At 35.0% G+C, this 20,367-nt stretch overlaps 1 protein-coding gene across 1 annotated transcript in view; it reads right to left on the reverse strand.

Moving 5' to 3' along the window:
• Window positions 1-20,367, reverse strand: part of Mipep (mitochondrial intermediate peptidase) — a 144,998-nt gene that overhangs the window by 52,063 nt on the left and 72,568 nt on the right. The window contains exons 15-16 of the mRNA XM_076871930.2: window positions 14,582-14,656; window positions 9,014-9,133 (exon numbers count right to left, since the gene is read on the reverse strand). Coding sequence (XP_076728045.2) covers window positions 9,014-9,133; window positions 14,582-14,656 — 195 coding nt within the window. The remainder of the gene's footprint in view (window positions 1-9,013; window positions 9,134-14,581; window positions 14,657-20,367) is intronic.

Raw genomic sequence — 20,367 nt, forward strand, 5'->3', positions numbered from 1 at the left:
AAAAAATAAAACTCACATAGTAAATATTAATTTCATCTGCTATCCCTGTCTGTCTTTCCACATGGTCAGGAGGACTATTTGAAAGTTAATCTGAGATGCACACACAATATAAACATCTGTCTTTACCACTGGCTGAACTCCATTTCCCAACTGGTAAATTAGCATTTACTTTCCTTTGTACATATAATCATGGCCACAGCAATGTCATTTTAGGAATCTGCTCCAAAAATCAAGCAATTTCAACGTGGGAAACCCTCAGATTACATATAAATTGTATAAAGAGTTCATTTATTATTCTGTTATTTGGGAACTCAGAACACACATCCAAAACAAATGTTCTATAAACAATATTTCAAACTACATATAGTCAATGTAGCCCTAAAATAACAGAAAAGAGCAGAAGACCTTTATACTGTCGTGATTGTTGTGAGAGCAGAAAAGAAAATAATATGTTTAAGATTTTGGGTTTTGCTGGTGGTTGACTTGGGCCAGTTTGCACCCTTTGACAGATGCTCCTGTCCCTCACAGATTGACTATTCCTTGGTGGTGTCTCTTAGATTCCCCCAGCCTCACCCAGCAGACTCTGTTCTATACTGTCTATTCCAATAGCTTCTCGTACTCTTTCTAGATAACGACTCACAAATCTACAGAGCTCCTGCCTTGAACTGTTCCATGGGATTCAGACCCGCAGATCTGACAGCTGAATATTCTACAGTCACATCAAACTCAACTCATGATCTCTGCACCATATAAAGCAGCTACCTCTACTGGACACTATATTTCTCTGACTGCCAGCCCCAGCCCCACAGATGGCCCCATTAAAGCAATGGATGTCACTTCCCACCACTACCTCCCAACCTGTCAAGCACCAAACACCCAGGTCTGTCTGATGGTCACCCCGTGGTTCAAACCAATCTTGCAGTCTTCTCAACCTTCCTTTTCCCTTTGCTTAACCTCCCATTGTCCAGCAGGCACCATGCCCAGGGAATACTACACCTCAACAAATGCTTGCTAATGCAATAGTAATGGAAGTGGGTTACCAGATAATCCAGGGAGAATGAATGCAGAAGTCTGATGAAAACACAAAAGGCACCTCTCTTCCTCATGAATGCTCTACACGAAGAAGCCTCTCCCTAGAAACTAAACACTAGGGTCCCAACATGTCCCCTGCATTTGCTGTACTATGCAACAGAATGTCCCAATCTTCTCAGTTTTTAGTTTCAATTGATTTGCTCAAAACTGAAAGCAATTTGAAGAGCTCAAGAAATACTTTGCTTCATAATAAAATGTCTGACGGGGCAGCCAGATATCAACCATCAATGAATGTGCATGTAAATACAAGTCATTCCTGTATAGAATCCATGAGGTCAAGGATTTTGGTCCATTTTATTCATTGTTATGTCCTATCACCTATATCGTGTATAGTACACAGTAGGCACTTAATAAAAATATAACACACAAGCAAGTATACATTATAAATGTGTCAATTTTTAAAAATAATTTATAAACATTATCTATAATATAAATAATACAAATAAATTCATGTGCAAATATATACATTGGGATTTGGAAATACTGTAGTTTTCTTTATGCTCAATAACAAATAAAGTCACATTTTATGTGTCTGAATAAATTCAGCAGAACTCTCCCGTTTTCTAACAACAGGGTATGCAAAAATGGGAAATCATGCCAATGTGAAATATATACATATCCCTTCTGTATAATTAGACTTAGTAGAAATAAGTTTTAATAGAAAGCAGTTTCCTGAAGCAGCAGCCTATTGAAAATAATATACCTTAAGTGTGTTGCAGAAATCAGGTATATTTGCTTTCTTCCCCAGTAAGCATGCAGCACACATCTAAGTAAATGTACAGACATTTACATATAGATTATGTAAATTCCCATCTTCCCTGCCTCAAGTGAAATGGAATGATTGGTGTGCCACTTTAACCAACTTCTAACTCTATGTCACTCTAAGAAGTTTGTGCCAGATACAGAAACGAAACCTAAATGTGTAATGGGTACTATTCACAATATGTCCTCTTTGCACATTCTTTGTTGGTGTTTGTTATAATGATGTCTAAATATCAATATATGCTTCAGTAACTTTTCCTGAAATAGGTCTTCCTTAAGCAACTTTTATGTCATCAGGATGGTAAGCATTAAATTACAAACTGAGAAGACAGACAACCTTCTTAGACACATTATTAAGATATTTTCATTCAAAGACTTACAGTGCTCAGGACTTTCTTTTTCTGTATACATTTACTGTTTTCAATTTGAGCTCAGAAAAGGATCAGAGAGTGTCTCACTGGCCATGAGATTTATTCAGGTAACAGCACTCCCCAGAGAAGAGTTGGGCCGGAGACACTGCTTTACAACCAAAATTCACAAATCTACAACTTAGTTCAAAATACTGAAATACAACTGCATCATTAACAGATCTTCAGAAACTGTAGTCTCTTCATGGAGCCAGTTGCTCATGTTCTGTGCCTGAAAAATACTCATCAGGGCATAGTCAGAGGGTCAAAGTCTGGAAAAAAGTTTCATTCCAGACCTCTTCAGACTTGACTGTCTAAACCACTTCAGAGAGATGTATGAAAAGGCAAAACTACAACCATGGAACACTATTAAAGCAAAAATATAACATGTTTTACTCTTTGAACTAAACAAAGGAAAGATGCACAATCCCTTAGAAACAAAAGGTTTTGAGGCCAAGAGAGGATTATTAGTATAAAAACAAAACACACATATCTCACTATACTCTAAATGGAAAAGAAGTGGTCACAATACAACACAAGCCTGTCGGTACATGTTGTAAAACTGCTCTCTATTCACAACTGAGCAGGAACATTGGATTTTTAGCGTCAAACTAATATTAGTAGAAAGAAAGAATTAAACTTGTCTATATTTTTAGAGTGATTTAGCACTCACATAAATATTAATAAATTGCTGACACAATAAGGCTATTTATTTTTTTGTAGAGTAACATCCATAATTTAATATGGAACAATGGTGGAACTACATCATTATCTGTTACAGCAACATAGTTACAAGTAATATAAAGGCAGTTTTCCAAAACATGTACCACACAGGTCTAGGGCCTAGAAATAATCTAGGAAGACATCCAAGGTTAACAAGTGGGGATAGAGCACCAAAGACTCACAGTACTCATTAGTACGTTGAAGGTCCTGGAGGAGAGGCGCTGGCTTAATGTTGTTTAAATCAATATTTCCCAAAGATAATTGACAGGACACTTTATCCACAAGATGAGTCATCAATGCACTTCAGAAATACTAATAAGACACATACATAGGCCATGTCTAATAGCTTAGACCACATTACACACATCCATGTAATATGTATAGACTATAAAAACTATAAATAATCTCTAGGTTGTTATTTGAATTATATTTTCCTTTTCTCATGGCTTAATTTGGTGAAATAAAATTATTCATGGCAAAGAAACAATTTCTGGAAGCAAGTTTACAGGTGAGCACAATAAAGTCCTCTTCTGTCCTACATGAACGTTACAGCCTCCCTAGCACTCTACCTCCCTCAGTGCTGCTCAGCACCTCTGCCTATGCAGCATCCCACCCTTGGTCTCATCAACTCTGCCTTCTGCACAGTCCTCAAGTCCTTTCTAACCTTCCTTTCCCACGGCTGCTATGCTAGCTCAAACCACCATCAGCTTTGTCAAGGCATATAATAACCCCCAGCAGGTCTCCCCAAACCCACTCTTTACCCTACACACTACAGCGCAAACCAGTTTTTCAAACTGAAAAATATATACCAATGATGTATTTCCATTAACAAAGTAGAATGCAAAGTCACCAACCACTTATATCCACCAATCAGTTCAAAACATTAAATATTGCTAAGATTTCTCTGGTCCATTCTTTGGCCAGAGGTATGCACTATCTGAATTCTGTGCTTATTATTCCCTTATATCTATGATAATGGACTACCTAGCTTTGCATGATTTGAACTTTATATAAATGTATTACTTTGATTCCTAAGAAATTCACTTACTTTGCCTTGTGCCTGTTAGGTTCACCATCTATATTCTTTGATTTCTACTATTGTATAGTATTCTATTTGATGAAGATGCCACAAATTATTTCTCCATTTTCCTGTTGATGATCACTTGGGTTCTTCCTCCTTCTTCTTCCTCTCACCCAAAACCAGGCTCCCTTTATTTATTTATTCATTTATTTAGTACTGGGGATTAACCCATGGGGCTCTTTACCACTGAGTCACATTCCAGCACCCCCACCACCTTTATTGTTCTAATTAGTAATATATGACAGCAGAATGCGCTTCAAAGAGTCACACTATAATGCAACCATACATGTGCATAGAGTAATAATGTCCGTCTCATTCCACCATCCTTCGCACCCTCATGCCCCATCCCCTCCCTTCACTCCCCTTTGCCCAAAGCAAAGTTCCTTCATTCTTCCTTAGCTGTCCACCCCATTATAAATCAGCATCCACTTATCAGAGAAAACATTTGGTCTTTGGTTTTTTTAGGATTGGCTTATTTCACTTAGCATGATATTCTCCAACTCCATCCATTTACCTACAAATGTCATAATTTCATTCTTTTTTAAGGCTGAATAAAATTCCATTTTATATATATCACATTTCCTTTATCCATTCATTTACTGAAGAGCATCTAGGGTTGGTTCCTTTTTATTTTTTATTTTGAGACAGGTCTTGCTAAGTTGTAGGGCCTCACTAAGTTGCTGAGGCTGAGGCTGGCCTCAAACATTCGATTCTCTTGCCTCAGCCTCCCAAGTAACTGGGATTATCTGGTCATGCACCACTGTCCCTGGCCTCCCCTTTTTTTTAAAAAAGAGTTTTTACAAATTCTTATAAACCTTCCTATTTTTAACACACAGTACAGAAAGTATATCTGGCAGAAAAAATATAATACATTATGTAAATAAGAGTTTCACTGGACCATAGGGTATGTCCATATTCAATGTAAAAAGATAATGTCAAATTGTTGTCCAAAGTGGTTGTGCCAATTTGCACTTGAACCTGCAGTGTGTAAGACTTCCTGTGACTCAATATCCTTGCCAACATTTGGTTATTTTCAACCGTTTTACTTTTTGCCAAACTGGTAAGAGTAAAATCATATTATAAGGTGTTTGTAAGTAGCATTCCTTGATTAATACTGAGATCATTTTGTGTGATTTATTGTGTATCCAAGTTGTTTGCCCAAAGTACTTTAAAAATACTCTTTGCCAAGATGGCAATTGAAAATTTTAAAAATAAAAAACATGGAAAAATATGTGTTGAATACATACTGAAATATCTGCTTCCACTTTCTACTTCTATTTCAGCTTTAAAATATTTTTGATGCACAGATTTTCATATTTTAATATTATATTTAACTTGTATTTTTAAATTTCAACATAAATTTAACAATTACTTGCTTTATGATTAGCGCCTTTTATACAAGATGACTTTGAGTATAAAAAAATACTATATTAAAGATATTTTTTCATATTATTTTCTAGAAATTGAGAATTTTACTTCCTACATTTGGGTCTTTAGCCCATTTTACTTTTTATATTGCATGGGAGACAGATATCCAGTTTTCATGTTTTCTATAAGTACTTGCAATTTCTACAGCACCATTTTAAAACTGGAGGAGGGCGGTGTTGATAATCCTTCTGAGCCCACATATCCAAGCTGTCAACCCAGCTTGTAGTCAAGAATGGAAAATGTATTGAGTCTGCTTTTGGGCTCTTGCATCTATTCCACTATGCATCCTCACAGCAGTATTACCCTATCTAAATTCCTATAGCAATATTTGGCTTTTGTTGCTATTGTGTCTTTATGGTTTTATTTATTTATTTATTTTGCAGTGTCAGGGATGAAACTGTGAGACTTGCACATGCTTGACAGGTGCTCTACCACTGAGCTATACCCCAGCCCCTGTAACTATCTAAATCCCAAATGGGCAAGTTAAACAACTTGTGGTTCTTCAAAATTGTCCTGGCCACTGCTCTTCTGTATAAAATTACATAATTAGCTTGATAGGTTCAAAGAAACATATAGAGAATGACATTATAATATTAAATGCTTGGATTATTTGGAGAAAATGTGACATCTTTTTGAGGTTAAATTTTGCTCTCCATAAATGTATAGTTTTTAGTTGAATTATAATTTTGAAAATAGTTTGAGTAAGGTTTTATCATTTTTGACAAAAAGACAATATACTTTTTAAAAAAGATTATTTTGGTAGATATTTTACACTTTTTGTTCCTTTTAATAATATCCATAAAATTATTTTCAATTTGTCTGTTATAGATAGAGATGGAATTAATTTTAATATATTAATGACATGCAGAAAACTTGCTAACTTCTCTAATTTTAACAACCTACCTGTGGATACTTTTTCTTTTATTTGCAGAAAATCAATTATCTGCAAGTAATAACCGTTTTGTTTCTTCCGACTTCTTACATATTTTGTATTCCTAGTCTTTCTATGAATGTTACATTTAGGAGTTCCTTTATTCTTTATTTTTATGGAAATGTTTGTTATAGGATTAATGAATGAATTGATGAATGAGGAAATGTAAAATTTCTAAGTAGGAAGAGTGCAATATTTGTGCAAATCAAGCAAAGTGTCAGACATTAAAATACATATGTGCATTTGTGTGTTTGTGTGTGTGTGTGTGTGTGTGTGTATGACACACAGGAAGATTACAAGCTCAAGGCCAGCCTCAGCAACTTAGTGAGATCTTATCTCAAAATACAAAAAATAAAAAGAGCTGTGAATGCAAGTCAGTGGTAAAGCATCCCTGGGTTCAATTCCCAGTACCAAATAAAAGAAAAAGAGCCCCCAAAATACAATACACAAGCTTTAAAATAATGTCTTCTCTAAACATAGCTAAACTTCTCCTAAGGATCTCTTAAAACAACTTACACTAAGATGCTACTGAATGTGAATGTGAGAGATAACCCCAGTGAAGAGATAAATCTTTTTATTTTTCCAAAAGGAATAGGATAAGAAGAGTGGACTTTATATCATCCTTCCTTTTAAGTTAAAAATGACTTATAGATCATTGGTTCAGAATATGATTGCCAGTGTCATTTCACTCTTATATATTAGATGATTGCATAGAAGAAACTTAGATGATAAAGGAAGTTTGGGTTCTATTATAAAAATAGGCATAGCTATATTATCATAAGACTTAAGAATGATAACACATAAATATGTCCAATTTTTATGCTGTATGCTATTGGTTTTAAATAAAAAGGAGTTTAATTTAATTTTTTTAAAAAAGATAAGATAAAGACATGCAGGAGGCAAGCAACTCAGTCACAGATGAACTTCTGTAGCTTTGGAAAGTGTTATGGTTTGTATGTGAGGTGTCCCCCAAAAGCTCACCTGTGAGACAATACAAGAGGGTTCAGAGGGGATATAATCAGGTTGTGATAGCCTTAAACTAATCAATGGATTAATCCCTGATGAGGTTAACTGAGTGGTAACTGGAGGCAGATGGGATGTGGCTGGAGGAGGTAGGGCATTGGTGGTGTGGCTTTGGGCAATATATTTGCTCCTGGCAAGTAGGGATCTCTCTCTCTGCTTTCTGATCATCATGTGAGCCACTTCCCTCTGCCACACTATTCTTCCATGATATCCTGCCTCACCTCCATCCCTGGGGAATGAAGCCTGCTGTCTATGGACTGAGAACTCTGAAAACCCTAAGTAAACCTTTCCTCCTCTACAATTATTCTAATCATGTCCTTTAGTCACAGCAGCATAAAAGCTGACTAAAACAGAAAGCCTCCCAGATGTTTCCTCTTTTTGTTCTTCCTACAATTTCACTACTTACTAGTTATATTGTAACTACATGGAGTTTAACTCCCATCAATTTTTTAAATAAGCAAAGTGGACTATAAAATGAGAGCAAAAATATACAAGTCCCCAAACCCATGAATCAGTAAATATTTTGAAAACAGGAAAAAGCTAGCAGAATCTAGGCAACTGTTATGTTATGTATTCCACGGGTGAATTGTTATATTATTTTTGGCACTACAATTTCTCACTAATACAGATAATCAAGAGTTCAATAGTTTGCAATAATAGAACAATGAATTATATGTGAGCAACAATAGGTAGTTAGGAGTAGAGTGGTAGAGCTCATGCTTAGCATTTGAAAGGCACTGGTTTTGATCCCTAACACTATTAGAAAAATTTTTAAAAAAGATATTTAGAACTGGGACCAGTGGTAGAAGACCATAATTCTAGTAATTGAAAAGCTGAAGCAAGAGTTCCAGCCTCCCAGCAACTTAGCAAGACCCTGTCTCAAAATAAAAATAAAAAGGACTGGGGTTGCAGCTCAGTAGTAAAGTACTTTTGGGTTCAATATCCAGAATATAACAAAGAAATTGTTTAGTATGACTAGCATTTTACATTTAGAGAAGATGATTAAGCTTCTAATAAGAAACTATTGAAAAAGAATATCATACAGATAAAATGGTAATTATAAATTATTCCCATGAATGTCTGAGTGTTAACATTGACAGTTCACTGGACAATTCTAGTTTAGTGATTAACTGAATCTCAGCACAATATGTTCTAGTATCTAATTCTATAATAAATAAAACCAGTTGACATTCCTTTTACATTGTGAAGTTTATACAGTACTTTTATATTAGCTGTCTATTAGACTAAGACAGAGGAGATAAACCTAGATTTACTGGTAGCCATCACACCACCTAGTCAGAAAAACCTTTCTGAAAATGCAAAGAACTCAAGAGAAGAACAGAGGGGACAAATGGAAAAAGAAACCTTTCCCAAAATATTACTGGTGACCTAGATCCATTTTGGCTAGAACCAGACACCCTCCTGCACCTCCAGTTACAAAATTCAATAAATTCACTCCTTTGCTTAAGCCAATATGAGCTCAGTTTCTATTGCTTGGATCACCACCTACAGAAACACCAGCAAAGTCATTCAATAGCATACAAGGGATTAAAATGCTAGACTCACAGTATTCGGAACGTAGGGTAAGCCATAAAATTTCTCCTGTGTTTCCTTGAGGATGTCTGTGGTTGGTTTCCTCAGGGGATGCTCCCCATGGTAGATTTGATCCAGAGTGGCATAAAAGACCTAGATAGATAAAAATATCTATTAGTTTTGATAGTTCACCCTCAAATTTAAGATGGGATTGACTAAAGGACCTATCAAGGAAAGAAAACTACAGACCAATATCTCTGATGAACTCAGATGCAAAAATACTAAAACATTAGCAAACTGTGTTCAACAACGTATTAGGAAGATTGAACATCATGACTAAATTGGTTTTATTTCAGAGATGCAAGGATGGTTTAACATATGAAAATCAATAAATGTAATTAATCACATAAATAGAATTAAGAACAAAAATCACTTAGTCATCCCAATATATGGAGAGAAAGACTTCAACAATTCAGAACCTATTCCTAAAAAAACAAACAAACAAAAAGACTGAAAAAACTAGGGATAGAAATAACCTAGCTCAACATAATAAAAGCTATATACGAAAAACCCAAACCCAACCTCACAGTAAATAGGGAAAAACTGAAAGCATTTCCTTTAAAATCTGAACAAAACAAGGATGTCCACTCTCATTACTCCTATTTAATATAGTGCTAGAACTTCTAGTCAGAGAAATAAAGCAAGAGAAGGAAATGAAAGAGATAAAAATAGGAAAGGAAGTCAAATGATCACTGCCTCCCTCCAAAAAAAATCTACCAAAAGACTGCTAATAAACAAATTTGGCAAAGTAGCCAGATACAAAAATCAACATCTTTTCTATACACCAATAATAAATCTGCTGAAAAAGAAATCAATAAAAAAATTCCATTCACAATAGCCTTAAAACCACCCTCAAAACCAACCTAGGAATAAATCTAACCAAGGAAGTGAAAGACCTCTACAATAAAAACTATAGAACATTGAAAAAAGAACTTGAAGACAAAAGAATATGGAAAGACCTCTCATGTTCATGGAGAGGCAGAATTAATGTTGTTAAAATTGCCATACTACCAAAAACAATATATAGATTCAATGCAGTCCCCATCAAAATACCAATGACATTCTTCACAGAACTAGAAAAAAATGGCCTAAAATTCATTTGGAAGAATCAAAGACCTAGAATAGTCAAAGCAATCTTAAGCCAAAAAACAAAGCTGGAGGCATCACAGTATCTGGTTTCAAATTATAAAAAACAGCATGATACGAGCATAAAAACAGACACATAGACCAGTGGTACAGAGAAGGAGATACAGAGAAATCCACATCTATGGTCATCTGATCCTTGACAAAGATGCCAAAAACACACATTGGAGAAAAGACAGCCTTTTTAACATTTAGATGGTGCTGGGAAATATGATTTATCCATTTGTAGAAGAATGAAACTAGATTCTTATCTCTCACCCCGCACAAAAATCAACTTGAAATGGATCAAAGACCTAGGAATTAGACCAGAAACTATGCAATTCCTAGAAGAAAATGAAGGATCGACACTCTAGCATATAGGCACAGGCAATGACTTTCTCAATAGGACACCTAACACTTAGGAAATAATGGAATAGCATCAAATTAAAAAGCTTCTGCACAGCAAAGGTAAGAATTAAGAATGTAAAGAGATAACCCATGAAATGAGAGAAGAACTTTGCTCGATACTTTTCTGACAGAGGATTAATATCTAGAATATATAAAGAACTCAAAATAACTTAACACCAGAAAATCAAATTACCTAAATAATGAATGGGCAAATAAATTAAACAGAAACTTTTCAAAAGAAGAAATAGAAATAGCCAACAAAAATATGAAAAATGTTCAACATCATTAGCACATTAGCAATTAGGGAAATGAAAATCAAGAGTACAGTGAAATTTCATCTTATATCCATCAAAAAATGCAAACAAAAATAAATGCTGGAGAGAATGTGGAGAAAAAATGAATACTTTTTACACTGTTAGTGGGATTATAATTAGAACAACCACTATGGAAATCAGTATGGAGGTGCCTCAAAAGTCTAGGCATAGAACCACCAAATGACCTAGTTATACCACTCCTTGGTATTTATCCTAAAGAATTAAAGTCATCATACTACAATGATACATGTATATCCATGTTTGTAGCAGCAAAATTCACGATAGCCAAACTATGAAACCAGTGTAGGCGTCTATCAATGGATGAACAGATAAATAAAATGTGGTATATATACACAATGGAGTTTCACAGAGCCATAAAGAAAAATGAAATTATGCCATGTGCAGGAAAATGGATGGAACTAGAGACCATTTTGTTAAGTGAAATAAGCTAAACTCAGAAGGTCAAAGGTAATATGTTTTCTCTCATACGCGGAAACTAGAGAGGAAAAGAGAAAAAAAAAAAAAAGAGGAGGCAGGTGGAATCTCAAGAAAAGCAAAGGAAAGGATCCAGGAGATGAGAGGTGGGGAGGGAGGGGTGAAATGCTAGGAAGTGATAGTGGCCAAATTATATTGTTGATATCTTCTGCATGTACAAATACATAACAATGAATCCCATTCATTATGTACAACTAAAATGTATTAATAAAATACGTAAAAGGTTAAAAAAGAAAGAAGGGGGTCAACCAAAGATGTCATGAGAGAACGAGAATAATAAGTATAAACCATAGTTGAAAATGTTCAGAAATATAAACATATATGAGGGCTGGGGTTGTGGCTCAGCGGTAGAGCACTTGCCTAGCAAGTGTGAAGCCCTGGGTTCGATCCTCAGCACCACATAAAAATAAATAAATAAAGGCATTATGTCCAACTACAACTAAAAACTAAATATTTTAAAAAATAAACATACATGATTTGAGATACACTGTGTACCACAGTTATGACCATGTCAAATATTAAAAGAAATGTTCTCAACCTTTTCATGATTAAGGATATTAAAGACTTTTGAAATTTATCCACAAGTATTCTTTATGTGTAATGCTGCAAGTTAAAATTTGTGGCCACAAAAGTGAAACTTTGTCATTATATATGAAATTAGAAATATGAAGAAAAAAAAAAGAAGAGTGACAACTTGTGACACCTAAAATCTAACAAATCATGTTTGGTTTCTTTCAAAATTTCAGATAGATCTCAAATAGGAAAAGTTAAATGAACAGAACTGTAGTCTTGTGACTGGAGATGAAGGAACACTAAGTAGGTGGGATGAAGTTGGTAGGCACAGTCATCTAGCACATGGTGAGTACAGGTGTTATAAAGAATCCTGATGCAGCTGTTGGAGTCTGGAGTGAGGGCCACATGAGACTGCACCCCTGGTGTCAGAAGTATGAAGGAAGCAGCTGCCACGTTTGGGCAATTCTGGCTCAATGTGGGGCCAGGAGAGCAGGATCATTCACCTCTGAATAAAGGACATAGGTCATTGAAACATAATAGGAGAATAAAACATCAAAGAAAGTCTGAATATGAACTCTGTGTTTTCAAAGTACTGAAAACTAAATTTTGCATAGAAAATCCAAAGTAAAGATAAAGGGTATTTTTGCTGCCAACATTTCACTTCAATCTTAACATGGTTTGGAATTTACCTGATACAAGAAAGGCGAAAATACTTTATTTAAAGGAAAAACTTTGACATGCAATTATGCCTCTGATATGTATCTTTCTGATTCAGAAGTGGAATTTGTAGAGAATGTGCAGCTGTTGACTTGAAAGAAGTGAGGATTAGTCTGGATAAAAGAAAAAATTTAAATGACCTCTAGCTTCTGGCTTAATCTAGATATAGCATTATGGTTCTAAATTATAAAGCCAAGTTAAAACCTTTCCTAAAAATATAGACATTTCCTAAATATAAATATTGCTTTCCTCTAACTGGTAATCTAAACATATAGCTAAAAACAGCTCTTTCAATTCTATATTCTATAATGAGTAACAATGAATAATCAAAGAAGCTGAAATTACTCATCTATGTCTTACCTATTCTTCTCAGTAAATTATTAGGAATTAAAACTTAATTGTAACCTGAACTGAGGTAGTTTTTGTCTCAATCTATAGACAAGTCAAAATGTAAGAGTTTCATTTCTTCAATTATGCCTTTAACAAATGATATAAACATAGAATGCCTTTTTTGAACTATAAGTTCAAAATCAGCAAAATAAATGTATATTATTTCATGCTGATTTGCTGATAAATGAAATAATTCTGAAGACATCAGTCAATCTGCCAACCCAGCAGGCTAAAGAAACGTATAGCCATGGAAAAATAAAGAGCCTATTTTAAAATTATGCATGATTTAAAAAAATTTACAATTTAAAAAATACTGTTTATTCCCCCTTAGAAAGCTGATTCACTTCCTTTTCATCTTTGTTTGATTCCATATTATAAGCATAATGTGAAAACTGGATACGAGTATCTCTACTGGCAAGAATTTCCCCCTCTTTCTCTATCTCTGGCTAATCTTTTGGAGAGTGAAAGGAAGAAAAGATTTTTTTCATCTTAAAGGAAGATCATTAGAACAACTGTTCAAAAAAGAAAGCTATAGCAAAGACTTTTAGAAAAAGGCAGGTTTCCTAATACATATACCAGCAAATCACAAGTTTTTTGCCAAGTAATATTAATTTTTAAAAATAACTCAGAAATCCTTTTTTAATTATACTGACAAATATAGACATGAAATAACATCAATCAAATATAAATTCATGGCTTTGTCTAATGCATTTTATATGTGTGTGTGTGTACATACACTCACACACACACACACACACACACATATACACACATTTTTCTTCTTTTTCTGAAGTGCTAGGGTTCCAACCCAGGGCCTTGTGTATGTATGCTCTATCATTTGTGCAAGTGCTTTTACCAATGAGCTATACCTCTGGCCCTGAAATATATATTTTAAGGTATAACAAAAATAGAGCTCACTTGTTACCTTCTAAGACTAAATTTTATAAAACTATAAAACAAATAGTGTTTTCACTCTTAAACAGGCAAGTGGATCATTATAAAGTTAATACTGTGTAAGATAAAAGATTAGTGTTTAGGCTGTGCTGACACAACTCTCAAGATCTGATGAAAACAGTAAGAACTCCATAAACAATCTCAGTAGTTACAAATATCTAAACATCTGGTATCATGCAGACCTGGCACACATGGTTCATAAAATTTTTCTTTATTCAGGAACCTGGGAAATTAGTTTCGAATATTATCTAAAATTAACAATAATTACAGTTTAAATTTCCCATCTAAAACCACCAAGTTTAGATAAAGATAACAAATGAGTAAGAATATATATGATTGGGTTTGAGCCCTAACTTGGCTATTTGAAATGTCTGATTTAGAAGTTTATAGTCCTTCTAGGCTTTGATTTTCCAGCTAAAAATGGAAGAAAACCTTATGTAACACCTACCTTGTAAGGACAGTGCAAGGATTGAAGAGTCAATTTTGGCAAACTTCTTTGAACTCAGATGAAAGATGTCTTAGAAGCATAATTATTATAATAAATGTGTAGCACTGGCAAGAATTTAAAGTTCTATATTTATAGGGGATAATGACTCTGGAAAACTTTGGAACAAAGTTGCATACACACCTGAAGTTGCATATCGGCAGCAGCACAAACCTTCTTAGATTCACAGAGACGAGACACCATATTTTTTGGCAATGGCTTAATAAAATAAAAGAAGATATATGTGAGTAAACTGATTAACAAGTCATTGTATTATGTATGTTTTTGAGTCAGGAAATTTAAAAATAACATTATGTTGAAAATGAAAAACAGAATCTCATTATAGTTTTCAAATAACTTTTAAATATTTTAGTTGATGGCACAGATGAAGACATTCCATTTAATTTCAAACTGTCAAATAAGGGTTTGCACATGAAAAGGCAGGATTAAAGGGAGAAATGACATTGGCACTGATCTTTACAATCTATTTAAAACCCCACAGGAATACTTTTTCTGTTCCTTTGTTTCCATGAGAGACTGTTCAAGTGCTCTCTTGACTTTTAAGTGCACGAAATAACTGACTATTGGACTAAAAGATTAAAATGTCAAGAAATAATGATAATCCATGATAATCCATGGTGCCAGTAGTATTAAACTTGAATTGATATCTTGACAAATTGGCATGATAATAAATTGGAGATTCTTATTTTTCCAACCTGAAAGAATTATAAAACTTGGACACTCAGTACAAAGCCCCTATATGATGTAAGGCTTTCTCTGTGATACTAATTAGGCCTAATCCTATAACATACACATCCTCTTGGAAATAACTTACTAATGCAGTAGAATAAGTACTTTGCTCAATCTTTAACATCATTAATATTGATGGTTATTGAAGAAAGCTACCACTTTATACAACTCTACTTACAATCTATTGTAAATTAAGTTAATACAACTATATTTTAAATTTACGTTAACAGCCCCTTTAAAGAGAAACACTTTATATAAGAGATGGTAGCAGGTAACTCAGTAGTCTACTTGTCCAGCCTATATTATTGGCCTGTGAATGAGACCGTAGACTCATATGTAGAATGGGAATCAGCCACTGCCATCTCTGTGCCTGGGGCAAAGAACAGGGCCTGGCCCACAGCAGCGACTCAGTAAAGGTTGGCTGAAGGAATGGATGAATATAATAATCACCATCAGTGATTCACTTCTTAAGTGAAAGTTTGATGGTGGCTCAGACCAAATCTGCAGCCTTTCCTGTTCTCATTCCACTTTATAAGAAGAGCAAACCATGATTCATAACGTGGTTGGGGCAGCCGGCATGGGAGGATTAGATGAACTCTAGATAGGGCAAGGGGGGGAGGAGGGAAAGGGAGGGGGACAAGGGGATAGGAAAGAGGGTGGAATGAGGACATCATTACCCTAAGTACATGTATGAAAACATGAGTAGAGTGATTCTACTTTGTGTACAACCAGAGACATGAAAAATTGTGCTCTATATGTGTACTATGAATTGTAATGCATTCTGCTGTCATATATAACAAATTAAAATAAAATTTTAAAAGAAAGAAAAGCAAACCAGGAAGAAAAGATGATTTTAGAGTTAAAACACAAACTGAAACAAGTCATGTAGTGTAAATTGTGGTATAGGTCAAAGGCCTGGGGCTTTCTGATACCCATCTGGTATGAAAGAAAAATTTCCTCAAATGGGGATTTTTTTAAAGTCAAGATTTAATTAAGTCACACCTGCCAACTGCTTGTAGCAAAATGTTCAGGTTCTTTAAACCTTACTTTATATGACAGCTTATGTTGACAGGATTCACGCTACACCTAGGAGATATTTCATGCTTCACAAAGTTTTAATAGTTTTATTTTCACAACACAAGTACACGTGAAAGGATGACAGTTTCTCATTTAACTAACAGCCATAAAGATCACTGTAAGTGCTACTGCATTAGGCATGAGGGACCAAAAATGGTGAACAATAGAGAGGATACCTGCCCAAGAGCTTCCTGGTTAGCTTCTCCATGTAAGCACCTATTTCAATTACTAACAACAATGAGTGCTAAGAAGGTACAGTGCTTCAGGACAGTATGAGAGCCACGACTGGGGAGATGACATAGAAGTAAAACACTGCAGAATGAAATGGGTGTTAGCTGGATAAGAGACGGATGGGTGGGAGGGAGAAAGAAGCATTTTAAGCAGAAGAAACAAGAGATTCAAAAGTCAGAAAAGAGCAGGGCTTCTGGAAGAAGGTGGAGAAGAGCCCAGGGAATGAAAGAGGGAACCCAGATGGATCAATCCATTCAGCAACTCCCAGGCAAGCCAACCAAGAGCCCTGGCTCCACCGTCAGGCATCACTCCATGGGAAACCACTGGGGAATTTTAAGTAAAGACTTTGTGGGGTCAGTTTTGTGTTCTAAAATTTCTCTGGCTACAAAGTAGATGCTGAACAGGCAGGAATGGATTAGGAAAATCCCTTAGAAGGCTACAGTTGGCAGACAATGCTTAGCATCTGCACTGATGCTCTCAGTAGCTAAGTTCCCATGAACTGAAGAGGAGGAATGGGGAGAGACAGAAGGTGAGCACACACCACCTGGCCTGTTTTTGGAAATGGCTGAGAAGTGCACAGTGAGGGAGGGAAGCAGCAGCAGTTGGGAAGGTTGGGCAGAAGGAGAAATTTTTGTTTAAGGTTAGGAAATGCTTATGCTGGCTTAAGAAAAAAAAATGCTGATGGCCCTTAGAGGGGACAAAAGCTCAAGCTGTAGAAAGAAGAGCATGAGGTGAGCTCTTGAGAAGGCAGGAAGGAAAGCAGTACAGATGACAGGGAAAAGAATAGTTCAGTGAGAAGAGCAGATGGGAGGAGACCCAGAAGGTCCCCCTTTGGCATGAACTCTCCCTGAGCCCAGAGGAAGTGGCTGGGAGGGAGTGGGAGTCTGAGGGTTAAAGAGATGAGGCAAAATTGTGCAGGTGTCACACACACCAATCCACTGCAGTGACACCTCTTTGCACTGAGGTGTGTTTTGGCAGAAGCAAGCTGCCCCGACCGAAGGCCCTGATCAGGATATGGGGGAACCAGAGGTGGATAAAGACAGGGAGAAGTAGAAGGGCAATTGAAAGGCATCCTGTTGAGGCAAAAGTGTGGACCTGGGAGGGGAGGACAGGCAGGCCAGCTGCTTGGCCCACAGCTGCACTTAGCCTGCGTGAAAGGCTCAGCTCTTTGCTCTGTAGACAATTACCGGAAATGCCAAGTCTTAGCTCTACAAGCCAAAGGCAACATTCCCCTTTCCATTCCTTTCTGAAGTAGCTCATTTATTTGGAGGCCAATATCCTCAAGGTTCAAACATTTATAGAAAGGGCAAATATTCCAGTACAGATTCAGTGAGGTTTAATCCCTTCCCTGCCAGGTTTGCATTAAAACAAAATATGTGAAGAAGAGCACACACAAGCATAAGAACAACTAAAAACAATTTATCAAAAATTATGTTTTCAAAAAAACCCACATGGGGTTAAATAAAATGTTACTGAGTAAAGGAATATGGAGGCCTGTCTTGTACCTATGATTATTTCAAAGTGTAAAATGTAAAAAAAAAAACAAATCTAAAAGTTATATATCTATCTAAGACCTACTATATATATTGTAATAAGTACAAAGAACATTTATCAAAAAATATTTTTAAAATGGATAGAAATGAAATCCTAGAATTCAGATAGAATCATTAACTCATCAAACTATATATTAAATGATACATTTACATGAAGTAAAGTGTAAATTGGAAACTAATTCAAGTTGGCTCTGATTCTTAAAATCCTTTTTTTAAAATCTAGTTTGGTTGTTAGTTGGCTGGAATAAATGTATTTCAGCTCATGATGCAAGAGTTATATACTTAATCTCTTAGAAAATATTACCTTTTTAAAATAAAATAACAAATTTAAACCAAAATCAACTTAAATAACAAACTAATTTTTAAGTTATATGCAAAATTTTAAAAATTGTTACTAAATAAACAATATTGACAAGTTAAAAAATAAGCTTCAATTTAGAAAAGTTTCCTGGTCAAATATTATTCTGCAAATTTCACTTTATCAATCAGTCATGATAACCAATATTGAAGTAACTTAGGCTATAATTCCAAAAGTGGTTATATTCACAGAATAGTGCAGATGTTTCATATTATTGTCTCCTAAATTCAAGATTCTCACATATGATATACTAAAGAAACAGATAATGATCACATCTCAAATTACAGGTAATAAGCAACTAGATATAAATGAAAATACATTTTAAACACTAGAACATTGAATAATATAGCATTCACTAAAATGAAAATTTGCCAAAGTCTGTGGAATAAATTATGTGATCACATAATCAGTTGCATGTTTTACCAGATTCTACTTCAATCTTGATAATTACCAAGATAGAAAATACCTGCTTCCCGCTCATCTCTAAATTCAAATATAATGACATATAATTGCTTAGTTCTTCTTAGGATCTGGACACTCTCCTACTTGTTAAAGATTTTTTTTTTAAATCCTACCAGCATATTAGGAATGCTGTAAATCAAGAATAAAGCTCATATTAACCAATTATGTTAAAGAATGTACAAAAAAATGTCAGGTCTGGAGAGTTCTTTGGGTCTATTAAGAATGATGGAAATGATTGGATTTTCTATTGCTACTCATTTGTAAGAAGTCTCCTAGTATTCTATTTTCTCATTTGGAAACAGCCAAACTCCTGACCACAGAAATGGTCACTTTCCATTATCCAGTTATCCAGAAACATTTCCATGACCCCTTCTTAGACTTGTCAATGTAGAACTGATACTGTAGTCTGCTTCAAAGCCAACACCTGTCTGGATGTGAAACCTACTACTGTGCTTCACTGCAACATAAAGGAAAGAATGTAGGTTCTGAAGCCAGACCAAACTAAGCTTGAATCCTGTACAACTTATCAGCTTAGTGGCTTCATGCTGGGCAATTTACTGAACTTCTCTCTAAGCTACATTTCCTCATATGCAAAATGTTAATATTATCTTTTCATGGGATTAGATGAGAATCAAACAAGATAATATATTTTAAAAACTCAGTATGTCAAGTTTAACATAGAGTAGGTGCTAAATAAAAAAGGTAGCTAGTGCTACTTATTATTTCTACCATCTTATATAATACAATAATCATTGACTGACAAACTTAATTTACATTTTACTATTTTGTCTACATATTCTGTAAATGTAGTCTGTTTTAGATTTACAAGTTCTTAGGAGACAGGAATGATAGCTAAATAGTTCTCTTTCTTTAGCACCTAACAGGTTCTAAATAAGAAATGTACTTTTATAGATTCCTGTTTATATGTTACATTTCTTTTTATTTATAAAATAGCCACATTAATCCCAGTTCTTTTTATTTTGAGACAGGGTCTCGCTCAATTGCAGAGGCTGGCCTCGAATTTGCAATCATCCTGCCTTAGCCCCCTGAGTGGCTGGAAATACAAGCATGCACCTCAGTACCTGGCTAAAATAGCCACATATTTTTAACCAAACTACACAGTTTTATAGGAGGACACTTTCTCCAAACTGCTGATTAAGGTTTTGGGGGAAAAAATCTAATTTAATTAATATACAGTCTATATTTTAATATCTGCCACAAAATCTGGTCATTAACTCATTTTTTAAAAATATTTTTTCACTGTAAGTACAACTGATTATCAAACAATGAGTCAGTTTTTCATCTGCAGGCTCCAGTTCACGTTTTCTAAAAGACTGGTACTACTCAGAAAATGTTATGCTTCTGATGGCATTTTAATCAAATATATTCCATGCAATGGTTCTAGAGTTTGGAGCTGCACAGTTTGAAGAAATGTTGACTATATTTCTTAGATTTGTTTGTAATGTCTTTTTTCCTCCTCAGATTGCATTCAAGGTTTT

The sequence above is a fragment of the Callospermophilus lateralis genome, chromosome 12 (genome assembly GCF_048772815.1).
Source record: "Callospermophilus lateralis isolate mCalLat2 chromosome 12, mCalLat2.hap1, whole genome shotgun sequence".
NCBI lineage: Eukaryota > Metazoa > Chordata > Mammalia > Rodentia > Sciuridae > Callospermophilus > Callospermophilus lateralis.